This window comes from Dermacentor variabilis, chromosome 11 (genome assembly GCF_050947875.1).
Source record: "Dermacentor variabilis isolate Ectoservices chromosome 11, ASM5094787v1, whole genome shotgun sequence".
Lineage (NCBI taxonomy): Eukaryota > Metazoa > Arthropoda > Arachnida > Ixodida > Ixodidae > Dermacentor > Dermacentor variabilis.
The window spans coordinates 27,121,972-27,146,930 of NC_134578.1; the positions used below are offsets into that span (position 1 = coordinate 27,121,972).

General features: G+C 44.3%; 1 protein-coding gene across 8 annotated transcripts in view; it reads left to right on the forward strand.

Annotated features, from left to right (window-relative positions):
• LOC142564150 (uncharacterized) overlaps positions 1-22,369 on the forward strand; it is a 40,675-nt gene extending 18,306 nt beyond the window's left edge. For 7 of the 8 annotated variants that reach the window (XM_075675013.1, XM_075675018.1, XM_075675015.1 and 4 more), the window contains 2 exons: positions 1,729-1,929; positions 7,761-12,493. In XM_075675013.1, the coding sequence (XP_075531128.1) occupies positions 1,729-1,929; positions 7,761-8,489 (930 nt within the window). In that variant the 3' untranslated portion in view covers positions 8,490-12,493. Of the gene's footprint in view, positions 1-1,728; positions 1,930-7,760; positions 12,494-19,637 lie in introns of those variants that run through there. The other variant, XM_075675016.1, reaches the window with a different exon arrangement.
• Positions 22,370-24,959: the final 2,590 nt, after the last annotated feature.

Below are 24,959 nucleotides of genomic sequence, written 5' to 3' on the forward strand. Positions count from 1 at the left end.
CACTACCAAGTCAGTCGGCATCTTACCATGTTTGTAGAAACCTGTATGCTCATTCTGTTCTACCGGCGCTAAACTGTGTGGCTGAACGTGATATATTAACAAAGAAGCTTCAGAAGAAATGAAGTATAGTGGCTTAAGCGATGAACAAAAAAATATAAAAGAGCAATGTATATTCTAACTGGGAATAGGGTGGTACAGACAAGAAGACAGATATTAATTTGTGAAGAACACTTAACGCATAGAGTGCAAAATGGATTGCTTACAAGAGCAACAAAATGCCACCAACAAAAAGGAGACATCAATTACGGCACAGAATGGTGTGGTATCGTAAGGCTAGGATATTTTCACACATAAATTGGAGTCGTATTCAGCTGACACGAGATAGCGGTAACTGGTGATAGCTGGCCGAGGCCTTTGTTCTACAGTGGCAAAAAATTATGCTGATTACGAATGAGTTGATTACAAATACCCATGCCGATGTTGCCAGTTCGGCTATCACCGGCAGCAGCTTGTCTGTGTAAAGGGATGCTAAAATGAAATAACAATTCAGTTGAGACTAATAAAGCATTGTTTGAGAACCCTGGAGGGAGTAATTTCAAAATAATAGTTTGATTATTAGATGAGAAAATGAAGGTCAAAGTATCAGTATTTGAATTTCGCGGCGAAACCCCGACGCCAGTACGTCAGTGTGACGTCAGGGGTACCAAGGTATTATTTTCGCATTTGGGCCGCGTTGGCTGAATAAAGGTTCCCGAAACTTGCCATATTTACTATTTGGTTCCTTTAGAACACCATGTAGTTAATCTGTACCGCTATTAAATTAAGTAGGCCCTAGAAGATGCCATCAAAATCCATGACGTCACAGCGACCAGGTGTGGAAACTTCCAGGAGGCGTCGCCACCCATCTTTCATTCATGCACTTTTTCTGGTTTACCAAGCATGGTAAAAGTGCTGCTTTTGGTGTCGAAGAAAGGTAATTTACTGATTCAGAAGAAATCATTCTTCTCTATAGGGTCCCTTAAACTTTCATTTCCCTTTGCGTTATAAAATTATGAAGCATATTCCAGATTAAACTCATCTTCGCACTTAATTCTTTGTTGATGTAACCAAAACATATTTTTTTAGATTGTCCTTCCCTGCCTGCTTTGGGAGAAGAAAATTGGTGCCTTGGATCCCCTGAATTATTGCCACTGATTACGGCTTTGTTGGCCTGAGAAAGATTTCGTCAGTAATTATTGGCATTACACCATATACAGATTTTTAACTACTGTTACGTTTTTCACTGCCATGGAAGCAGGGCGCATAACTCATAGTGGACCAAAATTTGGGAGAAACAATAATCTGTGAACTTGAGCTGAATGTTGCGATACGAAGAATGGAACGTTGACATAATAGCCGTAACGTTAATACACAAACCAACAACAGTGTGGTAATGTGTGTAGCTGATGTTTTAGCGGCAAGTAAGTGTAGGAAGTTTGGTTAGACAGGTCGTGTGATGCGGAAAGGAGAGCAATTATTGTCTATTAGAGTGAAAGTTTCCCAAGCACGGAAAGCCTACGTGAGGTTCCAAGAGGGCCATGCCAGACTATAAGGTTAGTACGCAAGTTCTACCATAGATTAAGTTCGGCTGAAGGAATTGGTGTTAGCAGACATCCCACAGAGCCCTTCTCCCTACAGTGAACTCAAATAACATCAACGATAGCGATATTTATTACTATCCCGTTTTAGGTGTGCCGCATCGACAGCGCATGGGTCGCGCATTGCTTCATGGGGCCGCGCAGCGTGCCCACCTCGACGGGATTTCCAAAAGCAAAGAGATTCAAGGACCTCATGGTGTACTCTCGGGATCAATTGCCAAGTGGACACTTACCGATGGCTACTGACGTGGCACTTGCTGCGAAAAGATTTCCCTCCGTCGAAACGCTGAAGGTAAGAGCTAATTATGGCAAAATCGTTAGAGGGACATTAAAGAGAAAAATGATTCCTCCTTCATAGCTAAATTACCCTTACGCAATACCAAAGACACAGCTGTTACATACTTTCCTCTTGAGGGATAATGGCAACCTGCTGTTCATGATCTGAGAATGCTTGCAAACACACCGCAGCTCATTCTTAATCAGAAGAATAAGAATGGGCTGGGGTGCGTTTGGCAGGCATTCTCGGATCATGAACAGCATGCTGCCGTTATCCCTGAAGACAAAAGTGTATAACAGCTGTGTCGTACCAGTACTCACATACGGGGCAGAAACCTGGAGGCTTACAAATAGAGTTCCACTTAAATTGAGGACGACGCAACGAGCTATGGAAAAAATGATGGGTATAACGTTAAGGGATAAGAAAAGAGCAGCTTGGGTGAGGGAACAAACGCGAGTTAATGACATCTTAGTTGAAATCAAGAAAAATAAATGGGCATGGGCAGGGCATGTAATGAGGAGGGAAGATAACCGATGGTCAGTAAGGGTTAGGGACTGGATTTCAAAGGAAGGGAAGCATAGCAGGGGGCGGCGGAAAGTTAGGTGGGCGGATGAGATAAGTTTGCAGGGACAACATGGCCACAATTAGTATACACGACCGGGGTAGTTGAAGAAGTATGGAGACGCCTTTGCCCTGCAGTGGGCGTAACCAAGCTGATGATGATAATGATGAATACCGAAAACACCAGCCTTACCGCAACAAAACACTTGAAAAGCAAGCAAAAAGGCAAGGTGGGTGGCATCCCTACCTTGAAGCTCCCGCACCAGCCCTTCGTGACGTCTCAAATTTTGACGTTATCTGCCAAGGGGCTTCATTAACATCTTAGCAGTAGCGCTTGCATCCCTTTAAATTAAGCTTCTATCGACTTAAAGGGTCACAGAAAACTGGAAGAGTGCCAACATTATACTAATCCACAAAAAGGGAGACATTAAAGAATTGAAAGATTATAGGCCCATTAGCCTACTTTCCAGTATTGTATAAAATATTCACCAATTTCTGATGGAATCAGGGCAACACTTCAGCCAACCAAGGGAACAGACTGGCTTCAGGAAGGGATACTGTACAGTGGATCAAATCCATGTAATCAATCAGGTAATCGAGAAATCTGCAGCGTACAATGAGCGTCTCTAGATGGGCTTTCATGGATTATAAAAAGGCATTTGATTCGGTTGAGATACCAGCAGTCATAGAGGCATTACGTAATAAAGCAGTGCATGAGGCTTACGTAAATATCTTGAAAAATATCTGAAAACATTCTACAGCTACCCTAACTCGCCACAAGTAGGAAGATACCTATAAAGAAAGGGGTCAGACAAGGAGGCACAATCTCTCCAATGCTATTCACTGCATGCTTGGAAGAAATATTCAAGCTATTAAATTGGTACGTCTTAGGAGTAAGGATCAATGGCGAATATTTCAACAGCCTTCGGTTTGTAGATGACATTCTCCTGTTCAGTAACAATGGGGACGAGTTACAACAAATTATAGTGGACCTTAACAGAGAGAGTTCAAGAGTGTAGTAGAAGATTAATGTGCAGAAAACAAAGATAATGATGAAAAGCCTGGCAAGGGAACAATATTTCAAAATCGCCATTCAGCCTCTAGAATCTGCAAAGGAATACGTTTACCTAGGTCATTTACTCACAGGAAACCCTGATCATGAGAAGGAAATTTACAAAAGAATAAAATTGGGTTTGAGCGCATACAGCCGACATACTCAGATCCATACTGGAAGCTTACCATCATTACTAAAAAGAAATGTGTACAATCAGTGCATTCTACCAGTGCTAACATGTGGGGCAGAAACTGGGAGTGACAAAGAAGCTCGAAAACAAGTTAAGGATCGCACAAAGAGCGATGAAGCGAAGGATGACAGGCATCAGACTGGAATGGAGTGGTGTGGATCGGGAGCAAACGGGCATAACCGATATTCTAAATCACTTTAAGAGAAAGAAATGGAGCTGCGCAGGGCATGTAAGGCGCAGATTATAACCCGGTAGACCATTAGGATTACAGAATGGGTGCCAAGAGAAGAGAAACGCAGTCGAGGATGCAAAAGACTAGATGGGGCGATGAAAGTAAGAAATTGGCTGGCGCAAGTTGAAATCAATTAGCGCAGCACAGGGGTAACAGTAGATCGGAGGGAGAGGTCTTAGTCCTGCCTGTAGTGAACTTAATATTGGTTGATGATAATGATGATGATAATGACCAACTGCCTGCATAGCATTCTAAAAGATCCAAGGACTGAACATTGGAAATTTCGGGAGCTTTTACTAAGCCAACGCTGCCATCCTAATTTAAAAATATATATACTTTGAAATCCGTGACATCACAATGACGCACCGGCGTTGGGGTTTTAGCACCAGATTTAAATCGAACCCTGACCTTCATTTTCTCCTCTAATAGTCAACCAGTTATTGCTAAACATAATGACATTACTTAGAGTATTTAAAGGATACATTATCAACGTAAACAGACTCAGTGTTCTTCTTTAGGGTTGCATTAAGAAACAACTTAAGGACACCGGACACGGCGCAGACAAGAACAAATGTTTTCAAACAGTTGTCCCATCATTGCACTGCCTCTTCGCCATAATAAGTTATTACTTAGCTCACTTACGTACTTTGCACTGGTAAGACCTGTTATTTCATCAACCACTTCAGTAAAGGAGTGTGTCGAAAATTTCCATTATGAGGCGAAGCTTTCTTTTGGGTCTCATATTTCGAGCTTGGCGGGGCGGCAAGGGGCTACTTGGTCGGTAAGGGTCTCGGCGAATATATTTGTGGAGAAATGTACGAGGGTTGCACGAGCGCTAAATGCAAGTCGTATGCAGACTGACAAATGAGTGGTAGTTCACGCATTCCTTTCTTGCGTATTACCCTATTGAAAAATCCATATGCCCCATAATCCCCATATCCAATAATCCAATATAAAATATGATGCATTTCATACAAAAACCTGTTTTTGCTATATGTCATATGGCGTTATTGGATATAGGAGTTATGGGGAATACGGGGTTCTTCAGTAGCGGACTAATATGTAAAATGTGAACATAAAGTGCCACATCATGTGTACAGCTGAACAGCATGCATCTCTTACAGGAACTGACTGACAGTTTTTATGGCACTCATTCTTCTTTAGTGCAGTGGGATGTTCAATGGTCAAAATGTCTAATCGGAAGTGTTAATGCGGAAAATGCCATGGAACAATTTTTTATCACAATTTTTCCATAGGCGTTGAAGACGTAGTCGTTCCCTGGAAGCGTGCTGAAAACGGTGATAGGTGAGCGCGATAGCGATTATAAGCCAGCACTCGTGGGAGACAGGCGACAAGTGTGGTCACAGCTGTGAGAAATATTTTGTTGTTTATCAAGTCATGTCACTGCTGTTCATGTTTTCCAAAGTCTTATGTTGAATTCCAATGGTGGAGTCGGAGCAGCCGACGGACTCCGCGAGCGAGCACTCGACTCTGGCGTAGAGCAACACCTCCAAATCCGCGAGTGGAACACAACCTGCGCCGCCGGAGCAAGGCGGAAGCGGAACTTCTATCTCCGAGTTACCCAGGATGCCTTGCGTGTTGTCATTTCCTTCCGCTGTTTGCTCCCAGCACCGCCGCACCGGTCACTTGTCTCTTCAGTGCCGTTTAGCTGTTGTTTTTTTAAATGTGCGGAATGGATATCTCGCCAAGCGTGCAGCACCTTTTGCTTCCTCGCGAGTCATGACCGGTGGCGCCTCGCAGCAGACAAACGTGGTAAAGGAAATACGTCACGCAGAGTTCCGGTTCACTCCGCCGATTTTGGCGGAGCATCTTTTTCTGCTCCACGGAGTGACTCCCGCTCTGAATCCCCTCCGACTCTCTCATTGGAACACCTTACTCCTGCCCTCACTCTGTCATTGGAACAAACCTGCTCTGAAATGAGCAGAAAAACTTGCTCCGACTCCGCCATTGGAATTCAACATTAATGTATTTCTGTGACAATACCTACGTGTTTTCATGGTTTTCTGTCCAACTGCTTCAGTATTTAACCGCTCAAAACGAATCAGATCGAAAACGAAATGACGCATTTACACATGATACATAGTTTAGCGTGTTGCCTTAGCCATGCGTGCGCTTTTGATTTCCGAAGCACAGAATAAAGCGCAAGCCTGTTATAACACACCAACCGCAATTTCAAGAAGTGATTATGCTATACCGAAGAACAGCCAACTTATGTACAGCAATCTCATAGACTACATCCGGAGTACCAAGATTTTACAGGCAGGCCTGGCCACTTACTGATTATTGAGACTTTCTTTGCTAATTTAAAGTTATAATTTCTACTTAAATCGCAAACAATGTGCTGGATTCTATCACTACACATCATGGTCATTTAATTTCCATCAACGTGTCACAATACATTATGGCCACTTGTCAGTCTAGTTAACAGAAATGCGCATGATATTGAACGGGTTCTTCCATTACTTTGAGAATTTATGATTTAATCATTCAGAATCTGCCAATTATTGTGTGCCTTTTCTTGGCATGTCCTAAAATGTGAGCATGCTCCACAATGACGGAAAGATTATGGAAGCCCTAACTATCACGAATATGTGTCATTGTGAAACACAAGTTCATTGTAATCAATAGCTCCTTTGCTTGACTTACGTCCCATAAATTTTACTTAAACACAAGTTTACATTCCACGCCCTCTTTGGTTTTTTATTTTTATTCTTTAGTACATTTCGCCTATTGTAATATTCACCTACTGGGTATGTGCCATTGGGTATGTGAATCACTTAAGTATGAACACGTTGCTGCGACCAAAACTGGTGTTGTGTAAGCGTGTGACCACTGGCTGTAAGGAATGGGAGCGAAGAGGATCACATTTAGAACCAGGTATCAAAGCAATGAAACCTCACCTTTACTTTTCATACTTCGCCATTCAGAGACCTCTCACTGTCCTACATACCTCATGTCCCCAATAAGGAGATTTACTCATGTAATCATCCGATGAGATGCCTTGTGAAAAGTCGCATCTTGTAGACGAAATAACTCTCACGTTTGCTGCTAAATGACTCAAAATTTTATCATCACCATCAGCCCAATTTTCTTTATATTTACACTGCAGGATGAAGGCTTCTCTCAGCGATCTCCAATTACCCCTGTCTTGCGCAAGCAAATCCGACTTGGGCCTGCAAATTTCATCATTTCATAACCCCACCTAATTTTATGCCGTCCTCGGCTCAGCTTGCCTTCGCTTTGCACCCATTCTGTAAATCTAGGTTCCACCGCTTATCTGCCCTAGGCATTATATGGCATCCCCAGCTCTACTTCTTTCTCCTAATGTCAACTAGAATATCGGCTATTTACTTATGTTCTCTGATCCACACCGCTCTCTTCCTGTATCTTAAGGTTACGCCTAACAAATTTTTGTTCTGGTACTAAATATAAATATAATGTAGCGCAGAAATTCGAAAAGAAGCATTGAGAGATGACCGTACCAGTCTTTATATAGCGTAATGTAGTCACCACCAATAACTAAAGCTTCGCTTCATGTACATTCAAAGATGTGCGTCCGATGTGCGTAACTTCTATTTCCTAGAAAACCACCGTAATGTGGCTTAGTAAAACATTTTCTTGCGCGAGTTGGTTCAGAACTGAGAAGGAAAACAGCAGCGCGAAAGAAACAAAGACCATACAAGTACACGCCAGTCTTCTGTACTGGTCTCGTCTTTGTATCTGTTTTTTTCCACTGTTCTTCCACTGTTCTTTCCTTCACAGCGTAACAAAGTGTTCAAACCTTACAGGTGGTTGTAGGCACGCCGAAAGCGCTCGCCGACGTCTCAGCGTTTGGTAACCTCCGCAGCCTCAGGCTGACACTATATCCGTACTTTGGCTTCGCCGACGTGAATGCGGAACTCAAGCAGCTGCTCACACGCTGGCCGCGGCTCGAAGAATTAACGCTGAAGAATTGCGGCGGCATTGAGATCTCCGCAATCGCAAGGTTGTGTCCGAAGGTCAGGGTCCTCAAGCTCCGAGGCTGCGTAGGAACCGTCGATGACGTTCCAGTGCACGCCCATGCATTCCCTGAACTGGAATGTGTCGAGATAACTTGTAAGATGCTGACGGCCACGTTCATCTCATTCTTGTCTGCCATCCGTGATAAGCTGCACACCGCTCGCTTCGGCGACGATGAAGCTTGCTTCGAGTTTCTGCGATACTGCGTTCTCTGGGGCCAGCTCCTGCCGTTTCCGTGCCTCAAACACCTGACCTTGGACACGAAACTGTCAGTGAGTGTGTTGGAACTTAAGCCCGGGGCGCTGCACGACGTATTGAAAGCCCTTCCCGCGCTCCGACACCTGGAGACGGACAGTTATGACCTGCGACTGTTCTTCGAGAACTACTACGCTCCACGTGGCCAGCTGTCCTTGTCCTGGGTCGGATGTGTCTACTGCGATACTAACGATCCATCTCTGGCTCAGACATATAAAAAAATGGTGGCCACCTGCACGGCCGGTTCGGTTCCGGGCAAGTAAAGGATACTACTGATCAGTGTGACAGGCAGTTTCGAAAGCGACAGCGTTTTGCAAATTCGTGTATACATAGGATAACCACCGGTGGATGTCTTTTTCCCATTGTCGCAGCGTTTCCCATTGGCACCTAATTACAATAGACACCTGAACCTTCTTTGACGACATACGTGTACTGGACGTTCTCACAGGTCAAACAGAGCTGAGCAGCACTGTGTCACCAGGCCTCAATATCACGACACATGATACAATTTATCCATGCCGTGAAATGCTTGTTCCCCAAACATTTGCCTTCAAGCGTGCTTTTTGAAAAAGACGAAGCACTTTATTTCTGTCATGTACAGAAATTCGCCGTGCAGCTAGAAGCCAACAAACCTGACAAAGCCTGATGGATAACGTTTAAGCAGTTTGCCATTCAATATAATCATTCTAATATGGCGCAACCACTTGTCAAAGAGAAAAAAAGGAAACCTCACATCAATATTTCTTTAAATATGTATACACAAAAAGAAACAGAAAACATAAATGCAAGCGCATTGTAGTTGGGGTATTCATTCACTACTTCTGACACGTAACCACCAAACTGAAAGAAGTACCAATTTCGCAAGCAGCGCAAATCCTGGTAGGCATATTACCGTATTTACTCGCATAATGATCGCACTCGCGTAATGATCGCACCCCTGAATCTTGTCGTCAAAATTCGTTTTTTTTTTAATTTATCGTGTAATGATCGCACCCCGAACTTGCCGCAGCGATATGTCGTGGGCCAAGTCTAGCTAATAATGATCGCGCTTACCATCTGTCGAATGCTACGCGAACGAATCTTCAAGGCAAGCCAAGCGGTCTGCATGCACCAAACATTCTTAAGTAGATGCCTCATTTCATTGCTTTCATCACTTTCCGCACTTCCATGACAAAAAGAGGTACAACTAAACTTGCCTTTATAATGGGTAGGCTTTATAATGGTTGTGGTCAACAAAAAAAAATGCCTTTCGATTCTTTTCATCTGCACTCGTGAGCACGCAACAAATCGCGCACGGCAATGATAGTAGCCACGTTTACACTGATACGTTAAAGGTGTGCCCTATTCATACGCCGACGCTTGTAACACAGCTAAGATATTCGCTCACCCTTAGCGGAAACGTGCCGTGTTAGGATAGTAGTGAAGACAGATGCCGCAGTTTCCGCAGCATGCCGGCCATGCGTTTCTGTCATTGGCAGCTAAGCGTGCCTATCTGTTTCTGTCCCCTCAAAGTGGACATGGCTACGTTATTGCCGCAGACTTGCCGATATTAATGACATTATTCATCACTGATACGGAAGAAACTGTTTCAATGCACGTAATGTACTCACAAGAAGAAAAAAAGATCGCGTTCGGCTTGCTCCGCCGGCCGCCATTTTTGTTTTGGTGTCCCACATCCTGCCGCAAATGCGGGACGAAAAAATGTTTTTTCGCGGGAAATTTAACCCGCGTAATGATCGCACCCCTGAATTTGTGCCAATTTTTCTGACAAAAAAGTGCGATCATTATGCGAGTAAATACGGTATTCACTTTTAAATAAAACAATTCTGTTGCTGATAGGAAAATAATCCTTACAAGCTCGCGCAAATGATTTAACACTTTGACAATTGGTACGAGAACAAGACTGTCCTATAGATTAATCTTGCCGTCGTTACCTGATCATGCTGATCACGTAAGCATACCGCTCGACAGCCGATATCTTTAACATTTGTTGAACTAACTCTGTCTTTCCTTTAAATATGCAAATAGCAAAAGTGACCGCGCTCTACAAAAAAGGTGACCGAAATAACTTTGGCAATTATAGACCGGTGTCTATCTTGCCTGTGTTTTCAAAGGCCCTCGAAAAAATTCTGCACACTCGATTTTCAAGTTTCATTGATAAATATAATTTATTTACACCTAATCAATTTGGTTTTCGGAAAAATGAATCAGTTGTACGCTCCTGTAGCAAGAAGAGTATATTAAAGAACTTGAAAATAAGGCACTCCTTCTCGGTATTATTGATTTTTCAAAGGCTTTTGATTTAGTAAACCATAAAATATTGTTAAATAAATTGCATTGCTATGGTATTTGTGGACAAGCCTTAATGCTTATTGACTCTTATTTATCGAACAGACAGCAGGTCGTTCAGATAAGCGAATCTACTTCCGGAGTGAAACCTTTGCTGTGTGGAGTGCCCCAGGGCAGTATTCTAGGCCCACTATTATTTAATATCTATCTTAATGAAATTGTAAATATTAATTGTGAAGCGAAATACATAATATATGCTGATGATACGAGCATACTTTTTTCAGGGCATGATATTCACGAGCTTATCAGAACTTGTAATAACACAGTGAAAACGCTAGAGAGATGGTCAGCAGCAAATGCTATGCGTATTAACGAAAATAAAACAAAAGCTGTTATATTCCGACCAAAGAATAAAATTATTCCACCTCATGAAGACATAGTACATACTGAAAACTCACACTATTGAAATAGTTGACCATTTTAAATGTCTGGGCATATTTTTTTCCGCAAATATGAGTTGGGATTACCACGTGGACATGTCCTGCAAAAAGGAGCTCAGGTGACAGATGTAATTGGTCGGCTTCGATACTTACTTCCAAAAGGAATCAAGCTTCTACTCTATCACTCACTCTTTAGCTCTCGTTTAAATTATTGCCAACTAGTATAGGGTACAACGACGGTCACTAATCTAAATCAAACATACTTGGTTCAGAAAAAGTGTATTAGGCATATTTTCAATGCACCTTTTGCGGCATCTACTAATGTTTTATTCTGCAGTTCAAGAATAGTTCAAATACATCAGACGTGCAATTATACGTTAAGCAGAAAATTCAAATCTGAAACTTGTAAGAACATAACAAATTTGCACGTTCTGGCCAGTTTAAGAATTAGGCATTTAAATTATCCCACGCATCATGGAGAAAATTAGGAAGTAGACACAGCAAGATTATAAACTCCAGAAAAGAGCGTTTGTCTTACACTCTTCCGTCCCTTCTCAATCACTATGACCTTAAATATTTTGACTTGTTTGATTGTTCATATCAGGATATCCGCAAGTTGTACACAGTGATGTATAGCTCTGAGATTTCTACTACTTAACACTGGTTTTATTACCAACTTTGTCTCGTTTATCAAATCCATAACCGTATCGAATTGTTTCACCTGGTTGTTTGTAACAAGTTGATTTCTATATCGTTCTTTTCGTGTACATTCAATGTATTTATTCTTGACATTTGTGATTTGATAGCATTTCAGATATTTATTTTTTCTAAGAAACTTTTATATGTACTTTTAGATGACTGTAAAAACTGCCTTAACTTCTGTATTACCTTAACATTTCCTTTACTTAGTGTGTGCCCTATAGTACTACGCTGTCTGTTAGGTTTCAGTTTTTTTAATTTATTTTACGGTAGTGCTGTTACCGCTACAAATTTTTTCTATGCGGCTGTGGCTTAGTCAAGCTGTTACTGAATAACAGCTTTTTGTCAGTCTTTCTGTATCATTGACAGAATAAAAGTAAAGATTGATTGGTTGGTTGATTGATTGATTGTTATCTCGCTTAATTGCAATAATAGAAAGTAACAACTTTTCATGCGTTTTCAAATGTGTCGTCAATTATCGAAAGTTCTCCGAAAGCACATGATGCGTGCGATGCGCTTATGTTTCGTATCACGAAAACTTCAATTGTAAATAATTATTTTGGTGTTACTAATATTGCACTGTTCAACATGTTATACCTACACTGTGCCTTTGAGTTTTCGAGTGCATGTAAGGGTATGTGAAAAATCCTTCAATATATTTCCCCTGTCTTTATTTCTGCCTATCTACACATTAACGAGAAAATGTGTGCTTGAGTTAGCGCTTGTATACCAATCAAATGAGCGCACGACAAGCAGTAATGCTAATCCATATGACGAAATGTCACTTACATTGTATATATATATTTCAGAGTAATAAAATCCTGATTTTATTTGCAACATATTGGACCTTATCTGTAACCACGTTTCCAGCGATGTTGTCCCGCATTAGTTTTCACTTTGTTGGTCTCCTTTCTGGACGCTCGGGTGTTGCCTGTCCTTCTTCGTTTGAAGTTTCTGGTCTCGGATTCCTTGTTGGGGGGGGGGGGGGGTGTTTGATCACATTCTGTACTGAAGCTACCAGGGCGTAAGCTCTGGCAAAAATGAAAGCCTTCTCGGGGAGGAAACGCTGCTTGAAATACTCGTTTCAAAGCCCGCGTGTGAACCAGTTGCATAGCGTTACCGTCAGTGGCAGGAGGGACGGTTTCCTCACCGGAGCTACCGCATGTGCCAGTGATGTCACTTGCTTATCGGCGGCTGTGCTCTCGGTGGTTGGTGCGCAGAACGGAACATTCCCATGTTGTAGCTAGCGCCCAACATTCGAAGAGCGACCACGTGTAGCGACTTTCGATGGCCAAATAATCCCGTCATACGCCAGCGCAGCTCCCCACTGTATGCGCATGCGCCGAAAATGCGGTGCATCAATATGCAGCTACAGTGCCACCATGATATCGGCGTAGCTGGTGTTATATCAGACGCATTGAGTTGCAGCAGTGCACAGTCGGTCCCGTAACCTGCGTACCGCAGAAAGTGACGAGAAGGACATGTTTCCTGTTTGGATGTGGCAGGTCGTTAGCGTGTAAATGAAATGGTAGACGTGGGTACCAGCGCTATGCTGCGTCGTTTTTGCCGAACTCCCCATTCCGACGGGTTAAATCCATTGCTCGAGTTGCCTTGCTTTTTTGTTGTGTCACCGAGGAAGCAGTGCGCAGTTTTGGTAAGTCGTCATCCTAGTGTTTTAACGAGTGTGAGGGTGTCTTGTTCACAGTGGTAGTGATGCCAAGCGATGTGAACAAACAAACTCATTTTTCTTCTTTAACATAAATTAGTTACGTGTTGCTGCTGTCGGACATATCTTCGCTCGCACTGTAGCGTAAGTTCGTCCCTGGTGTCCGTAGCTAGTATGTTTTGCTTAAATTATTGACGACCAGTGTTCTGACGAAGTACAGAGAAAAGAGCGACTCGCAGATTGCGCTGGGTACTTTTCGGTATGCTTCGTCTGAGCGCTGGCCCTCTAGAATTTAAAACGAACACACCGAGTGGTTCAAGTTTCTGCCATCTGGAGATTCTTTTACTTGCGACCAATGTGTATCCCAATGATTAATTTATGGGTAAGTTGCGAAACGGCGCTATCATTAGGCGCAATATAAATTGTAACGTTCAGTGGGAATACTGCAACTGTTCCCAGTTAATTTTGTCTATTCGTTTTAGCTAGACCGTTACTCGTTACAGAAGAAGGTTCCGATTATGATTATGTGTACTTCACTCAGAAATAGAAATTATTACATTGACCAATTACTGCCCTGCAACCTTTATTAACATTGCAGAAATGCAGCAAACATAACGAGCTCGCCTGGCTCTCAGCGCATCTTCTGCAGTCCTTCACATGTTCTATGGTTTCACTAAAATTTCCTTTCAAAACTTCCGTCACTCACTTTCTCTCGTTTTCTTCCAAAGATAGCAGCGGAGACATTGAAAACTTTCTAGATGAGAACACTGTGGGGAAAGCAGTGTTTTACGAACATCTTCCTCACAAGGTTGAGTTTGCCCAATACTGCGAAGCTGCCGTCCAAGTCTTTTATGATGATCAGCGCATTACTATTGCTGGGGATAGTAGAAGGCGTTCCCACTAGGGACGGCGAAAAGCTGGCAACATTGTCCGTATGGTGATTTTCTGGCATCAAGGGCTGAAGTTGCTATCGCTATTAAGCCACAGAGGCACAACTTCCGTTTGTTGGCCATGTGGCGGAGCATATAAGGTGAAGAAAAACACTATGTGCCCGGACTCAGCTGCCTCAAAGTGCACATCCACGAGGCTGCTGCGTGACACTATCGCGAGCATTCTACTCCCCGCCAAACTGAATGGCTCGAAGCTGCGTCATTTGTTACAGGGTCTTCTCAGCAATGCGACTTATTGCGTATCACTGATTACTGAAAAAAGTAATTAAATTACAGATAACGTTATCCAGTAAGAAAGTAATCGATCAATTGCAGAACTATAGCAAAGCTGTTATTGTGCACAAGCAATTAATTTCACGCTATTTTTTACGTGTGAGTTTGGGTGAAGCCACGTTACCGGGTGAATCGAAGTTGCGCTGCAACGAAGCAACAATGCAGATACTTGTACTCAAGGAATGAATAAATGTGTTGTTTAGTTGCGCAACAGCCAGGTATGGCCAAAGAGTGCCAAAGAACTTCTACTGCTTTTCATATGTCAATCACAGTAAGTAGCGAAAAGTATGGTGGTGGTCTACGAAGTCTTGTCCCACCATGGACAAAGGAGGCTTTACCAAATTGAAAGTGTAATGCCCATTCTAATGTGTAGCATATTTTGTGGAAGACTGTCTCGAAATCTTGGCTAGTTGCAGGATTTCACCTGATAAACATGACGTTATTACAGCCTACCTTAAATTCCTGAATACCTATATCTGCTGCAACGTAATAAGAGGAGTTTATGAGAATGATTTCGTTAACTAAGTGATCAAACATCAACATTTATCATGCTCGTAATCTTCGCCTCAACCGATCTACTTGAAGACACAAATGTACTGCCACAGGATGTTGTTAGAAGACGGGTGTTTATTTTGAATGTACAGACGACATGCGGACTGTATACTGGTGTCGTATATTCAATTGCTACGAATGCTCCAAGAAGTTAGACAGCCACAGGAGAAATAATGTTACATATCTAAGTAAAACAGCAGCATTGCAATTTCGGAATACCAACAAAACAAAGAAATAAGCGCTGAAGTTTCAAGCTACCTTCCTTGTTACCAACAACATTATGGTTTTGAAGCCATTGAAGCGCAACGAAACACGGACAAAGAGAACAGGGCACCGCGGATACCATAGCACCCGTGGTGTCATTTCCTGTTCTTCCTCCGTGTTTTATTATGCTACAATTGTTTCAAAACATATCAACCCACTCGCCCAAGAAGCTTTACAGCATTTTGGCGGCGTGTGAAGGATAATCTTGTGAGAATGTCTAAGCACTTGAAACGTAAGTGCCCCTCGGAAAATAATGTCGACGCCTGGTTTATTCTTTGTGAGTGTCGAAGAGTTTAGAAGTAGCAAGAGGTATCGAAATGATTCAATATTTTTCTTCTAGGACAAGCTGTAGGCTGCAAAGCACCGACCACGAATTAAATTATTTCTGTGTGAAGTCACTGAAGCTTTATATATATATGGTTGATGTATATACATATATGTATAGGTGACTTGCACATGAGAATATTGCGGGACTGTCTTGGAGTAATGCGCAACGTTTTACAAGTAGGGGGCCATTTGCATGTATATGATGTCTTTCAAATAAATTTTTTAGCATTCTGTTCTGCTTCCACAAAACCCTATTAACAACCTTAAGCCGTCTAAATTTGAGCTTGCAGTACGTTACCAGCATAGAGGAATGCCAGGCTTGCTGCCACTAGCTGTCCATCTCCGGCGCATCAGTTTTCTAGTCAATCATTTATACATACATTAAAAGGGTTGTTATTGGCACACTTGACACATTCAGAATTGATCAGAGCTTTTGCTGATTGGGTCACAGTTCAAATATAACATTGGCTGATAACGCAGTGAGATGTTATTGCACGCCCCTGTTCTGTTAGGACACTACGCACTCTTATGAGTTGAAAATGATGAGCTAGTGGCAAAAATCGACGATGCTGACAGTTGTAAGCTCTTCCATGAAAATTGATACCTTAGGCGCCCATAGCTTCTTATATTGGCACTGTCAAAGTAGTGTTGCCAACCAATTTCACCAAAAGAGCTTTCCGCAGCCACTGAAAACAACCCATATGTTCATATATGGCCTTCACGTTGAACATGCATTAGATCCGCATTCAATTAGTTCACTTCATTTTTCCTAAATTACGGGAACTACGTTATTCAATAACAGGCTGATAAAAAAAAATATCACGGCGGCCGCATTTCGATGGGGGCTAAATGGGAAAACACCCTTCTATATAGATTTAGATGCACGTCAAAGAACCCCAGGTGGTGGAAATTTCCGGAGTCCTCCACTACGGCGTGAAAGTGGTTTTGGCACGTAGAACCCCATAATTTCATTTAATTTTAATAATATATATTACCGAACTGTAAAATTCTTGAAACTAACATCCTTTTTAAGTAACGAAGATTCCTGCTACTTACGTCCCATGTGCGCTTGTCAAGTTGTGTGTTCTTCCTTCAAATTTGCACTTTTCTGAAACTACATTACTTCTCGTTTTCGTGAGCAAGGAAGCTATAATATGAAAAGGAGTGCTGGCAGGGAGTAGATCGCATGCTTATTTCAAAGCAAACGTTCCGCTCCGCCGTTCCCTTTACCATTTCGCTGTGCCACACCTCCGAAATTCCGTGTATGGCAAGACCTCCATATAAAATTTAATTAAGTTCTGGGGTTTTCAAGTGCCATCACCAAAACCATATTTAGAGGCAGGCTTTAGTGGGTGACTCCGAATTAATTTTGACCACCTAGCGTTCTTTAACGTAACTTCAACGCAACGTTATTCAACGTAAGTTAACGTAACTTCAACGTAAGTACACGGGTGTTTTTGCAACTCCCCCGTCGGAATGCGGACGGGATTGAACGCGTGACCTAGATTTCAGCAGCGTAACACCATAGCCACTGTATTACCCCGGCGCATCTGGGCTCCACTACTGAGCACAACGTAAGACAGCAAGGAAAGACTTGTCCTCGCGCGCTCGCGTTCTCCCCCACGTACCTGCAACAGACCACGTGACTTCCAAACTGCGCCAATGTGTTTGGAGTGCCCAGCGTTATCTCGATTGCAATAAAAAGTACGTATTATTGCCATGTGGCAGTTTTAGGGCTTGTGACACCACGCGTGTTAGCTAACGAATGTTTCTTGCAATTTATATTACACCTAAGCATGTAACCTTAGTTTCGCCAGGTACGATTTCCTAGAGTTTATAACTTTTCAGAGGTTTCACAAGTTCTGCTTGTAATGTGTTTCGATGTGCCAGCCTAGGTGAGTAGATGGCTACATTTCGTCGAAAGATTGTCGGACGGCCCAGCGGCCCTCTCAAGCAAGGAAAATCGCGCAGAAATCGTACATACATGCAGGATAATCATACTGCGCTTGGCAGGCACTGTCCAGAAACCGAAAGGAAAGCATGTAAAAGTTGCCTCGGTAGGGGTGAAAGGCAACTATTAGGTTCGCGCATTACGTCAGCGTCCAAGTGGGTGCTGTTAGATACGGGCCCTTTTCCTGGCATCCTTCAAGCTCACCAGACCACATGAAATCGCCTTCGCACCTAATTAAGGTTCGCAGAAGCGCATCTACCACGTTCCCGAGGCGCAGCACGTCCAGACAAGTTGGCGTCCCCCACCTCGTGCGCCGCGTGTAGAGCTATTGTCCCACTGCTTGACTCCTCCCGAAAGCGTAGCGAGAGCCTGGCACGATTCCAGATAACCTGGGTCCCGAGCAAAGCTGCTTTGCAGCTCCGAAAGGTCGCTCGAAGACAGCCCGTCTCCCCCCGCTGAGCGCTTGCAAACCCGGAGGGAACAACATCTGTAAGTCACCGTGTAGCGCTCGGAACCCCCATCCGCCTATTGTGACGGCGCTTGCCAACCCGGTGGGAACGACGGCTGTAATTCACCGTGAAGCCCTGGGAGCAACCCCCCACCGCCTATTGTGACGGCAGTTGCAGACACGGAGGGCAATACCGGAGGCAAGTCATCCCTCGGACAGTGAAGCGAGCGAGCCCTTGAGTCGAATGTGACTGCACTCGCACGGGCGCCTACCATTGGCCGAAAATGACGTCACCTGAGCGGGCTCGACGATTGGCCGAAGAGGACGTGACCTCGAGGCACCAAAGGGGTAAAAAGCCAGAGACCGGGAGCAGAACGAGCATTCATTCCTTCATTCATCTCTTTCGAGCTTCTTGCCATGGGCCGCAGCGTCCGATTTGCTACCGGCCATCAATGACTTTATGACTGTTAATTACCTCATGTTCTTACTGTAAATAATGTAAATAAACCTCCGGTTTTTATCTCAAGATCATCCTCAACGTCGGCCAACTCCCGCACTTTTTGCGTGGCCGTGTAACGTTTTCGAGAACTTTCAGCACGTTTACGACCTCATACGGCCAACTCTTCCTTACTGAGGATCCGTTTTAGCGTCATTTTTAAACTTCCGTTGCGTGCCGCCGCGATTGTCGACGAGCCACCGCAAGCTAAGTAAGAGAAAGCGGACCAATCGCACACGCCGGCACCACCCTCTTCATCCGGTTATCGATATTCACTGCAGTGGCTCGGCCCATTGAATCCCTCTCCTCTTGAACACGATCCTCGCCTCTTGTGAGCCAATTAGGTAAGACAAGCCGTTCAGTGCAGGCAATGTTATTCGTTTTTCAAGCAAACAAAAGTGACCTCCTATGAGCGAGGGGAGCATTTGATTGGTTTGTAGAGACAGCACTGCGGGTGACCGCCCGATGCTTGCGTCGGAGGTCACGCAAATTTGACGTCAGAAGATTGGAATAAAAACATATTGGAATAGTTTTACGTTATACGGCCCATGCTCCGTTGCCCTGTCGCCTTTTGGGAGCACTGCAATCATGGCGCGCAAGTGCGCATGTCACGTGGTATCTTTTTTTTATTTCGCTAGCATCTGCAGTAAGTGGAAAAAGCTAATACTGAAAAAATAGAAAGTGTTTAATCGGATGTTTTGCAAACCGCTTCTACTTTGTAACTGTATTTTTTTGCCTAACTTCGTTGCCTCAGAAATCGGATAATTAATATTGACTAATTCTGCACTTAAGCGGAATACAAAAAGTTTGACTTACTCCAGACAAAAGACAACAATATGCATGTCGTCGCGTCGTCGTAGGGTACATCGGCATAGTTTTAAGCTCTGGCTAAAATTATCTAGGGCACCCTGTTTATGCACACCCTTCTAGGCGCTCCCATTCCCACCCTACCTCCACCACGTGAACGGCATCACGCACATGCGCATGTTGCGACTTCGGCGCTCCTAATGCTGACGAATTAAACAAAAAGCTATAATGCGCTCAATTATTTTGCAGGTGGCTGTGGGTTCGATGGGAACGCTCGCTAAGGTATCGGCGTTCCGTCAGCTACGCAGCCTCATGATCGGACTCAGCCCAAACGTTGCCTGGTGCGACGTGGACTCTACGCTAAGTCGGCTGCTCAGAAACTTGCCGGAGCTCGAAGAGCTGGACCTCGAAAGTTGCGGCGGTCTGCAGTTCTCCACTATCGCGGGACTTTGTCCCAAGATAAAGAGGCTTAGACTCGCAAGCTGCATGGGATCCATGGACGACACCCCGGTGGACGACGACGCGTTCCCCAACCTGGAGTGCGTCGATATGAACGTCAAGGTCCTGAATGTCGCTTTCGGCTCCTTCCTGTCTGCCACTCGCGACACACTTCGCACCGCCCGCTTCGACGGCGAGGGCGCGTGCATCGGATTTCTGCAATACTGCGTTCGGCACGGCCGGCGCTGGCCATTTGCGCGTCTAGAACACCTCACCTTGGCCACGGAACACTCTCTGCGTGGGTTGCAACTCGAACCCGACGACCTGTGCGACGTAGCCAAGGCCGTGCCCGCGCTTCGACACCTGCAAACGGATAGCGACGACCTGCGCATGTTCTTCGAGAACAACTGCGTTCGTCGTGGTCGGGTGTCGTTGTCCCGGATCGCATGCGCCTACTGTAAAGCCAATGATCCAAGTGTGGCCAAGTATGAGGAATTGTTGGCTTTGTTTAAATTGTTGGCTCCGCGCCAGTAAAGGATACCTCATACTCTCTCTGTCAGCTGCCTGTAGCATAGTAGCATATCGAAAATGGTATGTACGGCCGTATGCAGTTGACCGTCTGCAGATGTCTGGGTACCGGAATCTTCTCAGAATATTTTTGTGTGCCTTAGATGCTCACGAGCTCATCAGAACCGGTTCAGCTATATCTAATCAGGCAACAGCGTTCGGTTTCAAAATATCGTGTAATCCTGCTCCTAAGCGCGTGTTCACCGAGCAGTTAGACTTTAGTTATTGGTCCCACAACTTGTAAGTCAGCCATATATTTGAGCAATCAATGTTTGGGGAATCATTCTTTTAGGTAATCGAAATGCTAGAATGATGTGAATGCTCGGAGAAAGCTAGTTTCGACAAAGGAATACAAAATCAAATTGTATAAGGTGCGGCTTGGCAGAAAAGTTATTCTCAGGAACACTGCTTACTGCTTAAAAAACGTCTTGTGTTGTCTTACCATGCGTGTCACTCGTGCCTTGAGCAAAGAGTGTAGCGTCTTTCTATTGCATTGTCATGAGTTAGTATAGAGTCCGGTGCAAACGCATCAAGGCCGGCGTAGAAATGCGTCCGACCTCCGCGAGCTACCGCTATGAGCGCTGCCCTTCGTGCCTGACACAATGGTTCCATATTGGTGCCGTTGAGCACACCGGCCGTAGTCCTTAGATCCGCTGGAGCACAACGGTAAGGATAACTGCGGCATTTAAACTACTGTGACTGACTGTGCGAATTCGATTGCTGCACGCGACGCCAATTTTTGACCAGCTGTGTTTCAAATGTTCCGTCAATACGTTGGTGCGTTTATTGCTTCCAGAAGACACAATGAGGTATCCGCAAGAAACAAGTGGCAGTGAAGCGCACTGTTAGAACATATCTCTGTCTCTTTTGTCGCCTAAGTGTATGGTCTACCTCCTTCACGCAGGAGTGGCTAATTCGATAACGAAAAGGTACGAATGCAATACCTTCTTTGTTTCACATTAACGTGCACACACTGGAAAATGACGTGTGTAAAAGGAGTGACAACTGGCGAAGCTTGGCTATTTTGTGACTAAAACTGTGCGCGGCATCCCGTATCGGCTGTTGGCGGTGTCCTTGCATTAGTATGCACACGTCATGCTGCTGGTCAGCTTGTGCACGTGCAGTGATGGCTGGCAAAAATTGAAATGAGGAATCGGCCATAACCAAAATATGTTGACGAAAATACGTTGACACAGCGCCAACACTCGGAAGAAGTGAAATGATAATTGAATATTTTCTCTTTGTTTATTGGCTCATTGGTGAAACTTTATTTTAGAGCTTATACTACTTTACACCACTTGCTTTACTGTGTAAATGATGCAACTAACGCGGCTCACACCCTGCGAAACACCATGAAGGAAAGATAAATGCCATATTCATGCGCCCCAAAGGTGGGCCTTTTCCAATACGTGTCGAAGATTTTTTTAGAGTTCCACCTGATATATAACGTTTTTGTAAATCATTGGTTGTGAGCTCGAAGATATTTTTGCTTTGGTTTTTTTTTTTGCAGTTCGCAATAATTGCCTTCTGTTTGCTATTTCCCACATCAGTGTTTTCTTGTTATTTTTCTTTTGTGGCATGAGCTGATCGCGCTTTCGCAAATATTCGCGTAAAGCAGTGCAAATTACGCTATATAAGTTATGATATGTGCTCTTCCGTGCGCGCCTGCGACCCGCATTCGCCTTGTATTTCTCTGGCGATTGGCCGATACTATAGCAGAGCCATTCCTATTGTAATTTGCAGACCGTTATCTCTACCACCACCCTACGGCGTGCAGTGCACATTACTTTGTGTTTTACTTTCTGAAATATATTTCGTTGCTTGCTGCACAGGGGATGCCGCAAGCGCGCGACATTTCATGCAGTCCTCTTATCTCTCTCCCTAATCCTTTATTTCTTTGTATTGTTTCATGGAAAAAGCTACTCTCATTTTGTGTGAAAGCACCAAATAAAGTTGCATCGCCTGTTCTTATAACATGTTATTTCTTCTTTTTTTCTTGTTTAGTCGTAGTGCGGCTCAGGGGGGCTTATAAAGTGAGCAACTATTGTCACACTACGCTCAAAACGTCTACAGAAGGTCGGCAAACACTTCAACGTGATTAGCCGCCCACAGGTCGGCTTTCAAACTCCACCTAGACTCTCGTTACCCTGTCTTTGTCTACTAACGTAAATGTGTTGATGAACTGGGTTGTTTTGCAAAGGGCAGGATTGCGAGCCGACGACAGCATTATGTGTATCGCGTTGGTTTTGAATAGGATATTTCACGATTTTTTAAGTAACACTGGCTTAAAAACAAAGTTGCAGGCAAATGTTGAAGGATAAATGCAAGTTCTTCATTGCATATAACGTATTGTAACACTTCGGCGGGAAGGCTATCGTGAATGCAAGGTAAGACTATTTGGAGCTGGAGAGAAAACGTAGCTGCGTACGCATACCGATATGATAGAATGTTAACAGCAGTAAATGAGCTCGCACCTGCGCACACAGCAACCGAGAAATATCGTCGCTCTTTAGCCAGCGTGGAATGAAAAGAGCGAGAACAATTGTATCTTGATGCTGCATTGCTCGGTGAATGGATCATGGATGCCAATATGTCTTTTATGTAATCTGTCATGTTTGCCTGAATCGCTTTTGGGCCGCTGTCGCCGAACCCATGATAAAGCAGTGATAAGTCGCCGTGAAAGACGCATGATAGCAAAGAGAAATAAATGAAAGAGTCATTAGAAGATACGGTTCCGTGGACAGCACACTGGAAATTGCGGTTCTGTCTGATAACCGGGAAAAGCAGCAGGAGATGAAAGAAAAGTAAGCCCTGTAAATAAGCTGCACCCCTCGCGCAATCAACCTACTGATTTAAAGTATTGATGCTTCGCGTGGGTAAAGCGGGTGCACTGGGGCCAGGAACATCTTTAAAGAATGCTGGAGTGGCAGCCCCGCAGTTTCTTATCAGCAGAGACGATGCCACAGCTTGCCCACACTTCACCTCTGAGACAGGGCCGCGACAACTCAATTCCGCTCTCGGCTAAGTTGATTTTGGCCATGTATTATACAAGCTAGGCCAATTATAAAACAAAAGCTTCCGGCTGCTGGCTTAAACAATGAGCGTACGGGTGTTATGATTTGTCTTAAAATTTGACAAGACGTTTAAGCTTCCTGCTCAAGCCAGTGATAGAAAGAAACACGTCGAGCATTATGGAGAGCGGGGGAAAGGCGGCAGTGGCGGTGTCACTGCGGTGCATAGCGCGGCCGCGCAGCGCCTATCTTGAAAGCAAACGGCGATGGCTCACAGCTTCATGTGTGCGCTGTGTTCGCGCCGCTTAGTTCGCCCTGAAGCGGGAGGCAACACAAAGGTCAATTCGCTCGCTGCTGCTGCCGCTCTTCCTCATGCCAGCGTTTTTCAGGCGGGTGTCTTCGGTCCTCGAGAGATATGTGCTTATTCTAGCCTGTGCGCGTGCGACGCCACAATTGTTAGTTTATTTAGCAAGCTCGCGATTCCGAGCTTATGCGGTTTATGAAACCGCTATCCTTCGTATAGCAGTCTAATAATTTGCTATAGCAATCGATACTGCGCCCTTTGTGCGGAACTGTGACTTTTCTTATTTGTGTTTATATATATATATATATATATATATATACGGAACATCACGGCGACCAGCGGTCCAAGGGGCACTTATCGGCCCACGTTTTTCTTGCTGCACTATCTCTGGGATCGGCCCACGAAAGAAGCTTGAAACACCCGACACAGAAAAGTGGTGGTAACTCGCTAAGACTTCATCTGTTAGAGGGTAAGTACTTGCTCTTTATTGTTAGTCACAGCATCATAGTTGGGCCGATCGTCTACTGACTCGAATGCGCCGTCTGTAATTCGAACGTGGCGCTAGATCAATGACAGGCGTTATATGACCCACAGTGCGAAACTTCGCCACAGTGTTTTCAGCGTCTCGCCTGCTGGCCCCAGCTGATCTGCGAACGATTTAGTTTGGTGCAGAAGTATATGTGTGCGGAAACAGCACTGAATCAACTAACTCTTCGTAATCCTACATAAAAAAATTGGCAGTGGCTTAGCTCGGCTATGCCAGGATATACGTAGCGAAAGCTAAGGCATATGGTTAGCCTTGGTTAATCTTGATTGTAAGTCCAGGTTAGTCTGGTTGTCTAGCTTGTTGCGGCGTTTAGCCAGTCGTTCGGCGTGCTTTTCGTCTGTTTCCTGGATGATTCGTTTCCTCTTCATCTGGTTCCGATGTGGATTCCATGCCTCCTCCTGCTTATCAGAATTGTCGCCGTCCATACTTCCGCCTCAACTGTGTTTGCGGCGCACGCGAGCTCTCCTTTTCAATCCTCCGACATGTTAGGCATGCGACGCAGCTGGCGAATCGAACGGAGGCGAGTGCAACGACGAGTAACGCTGTGTGACGAGGAACGCGGTGTGACGTAATGTGCCTCCTCGGAGCACCGCCACGGCGAAATCGCAAGTTCGCGGCCAGTAATGCTTTTGCTTTAAAATTCAGTGCCCTTCCACTTGCTGAAGAAGGATGACCTGCGACGCTTTGTATGTGTCGGGATCGGC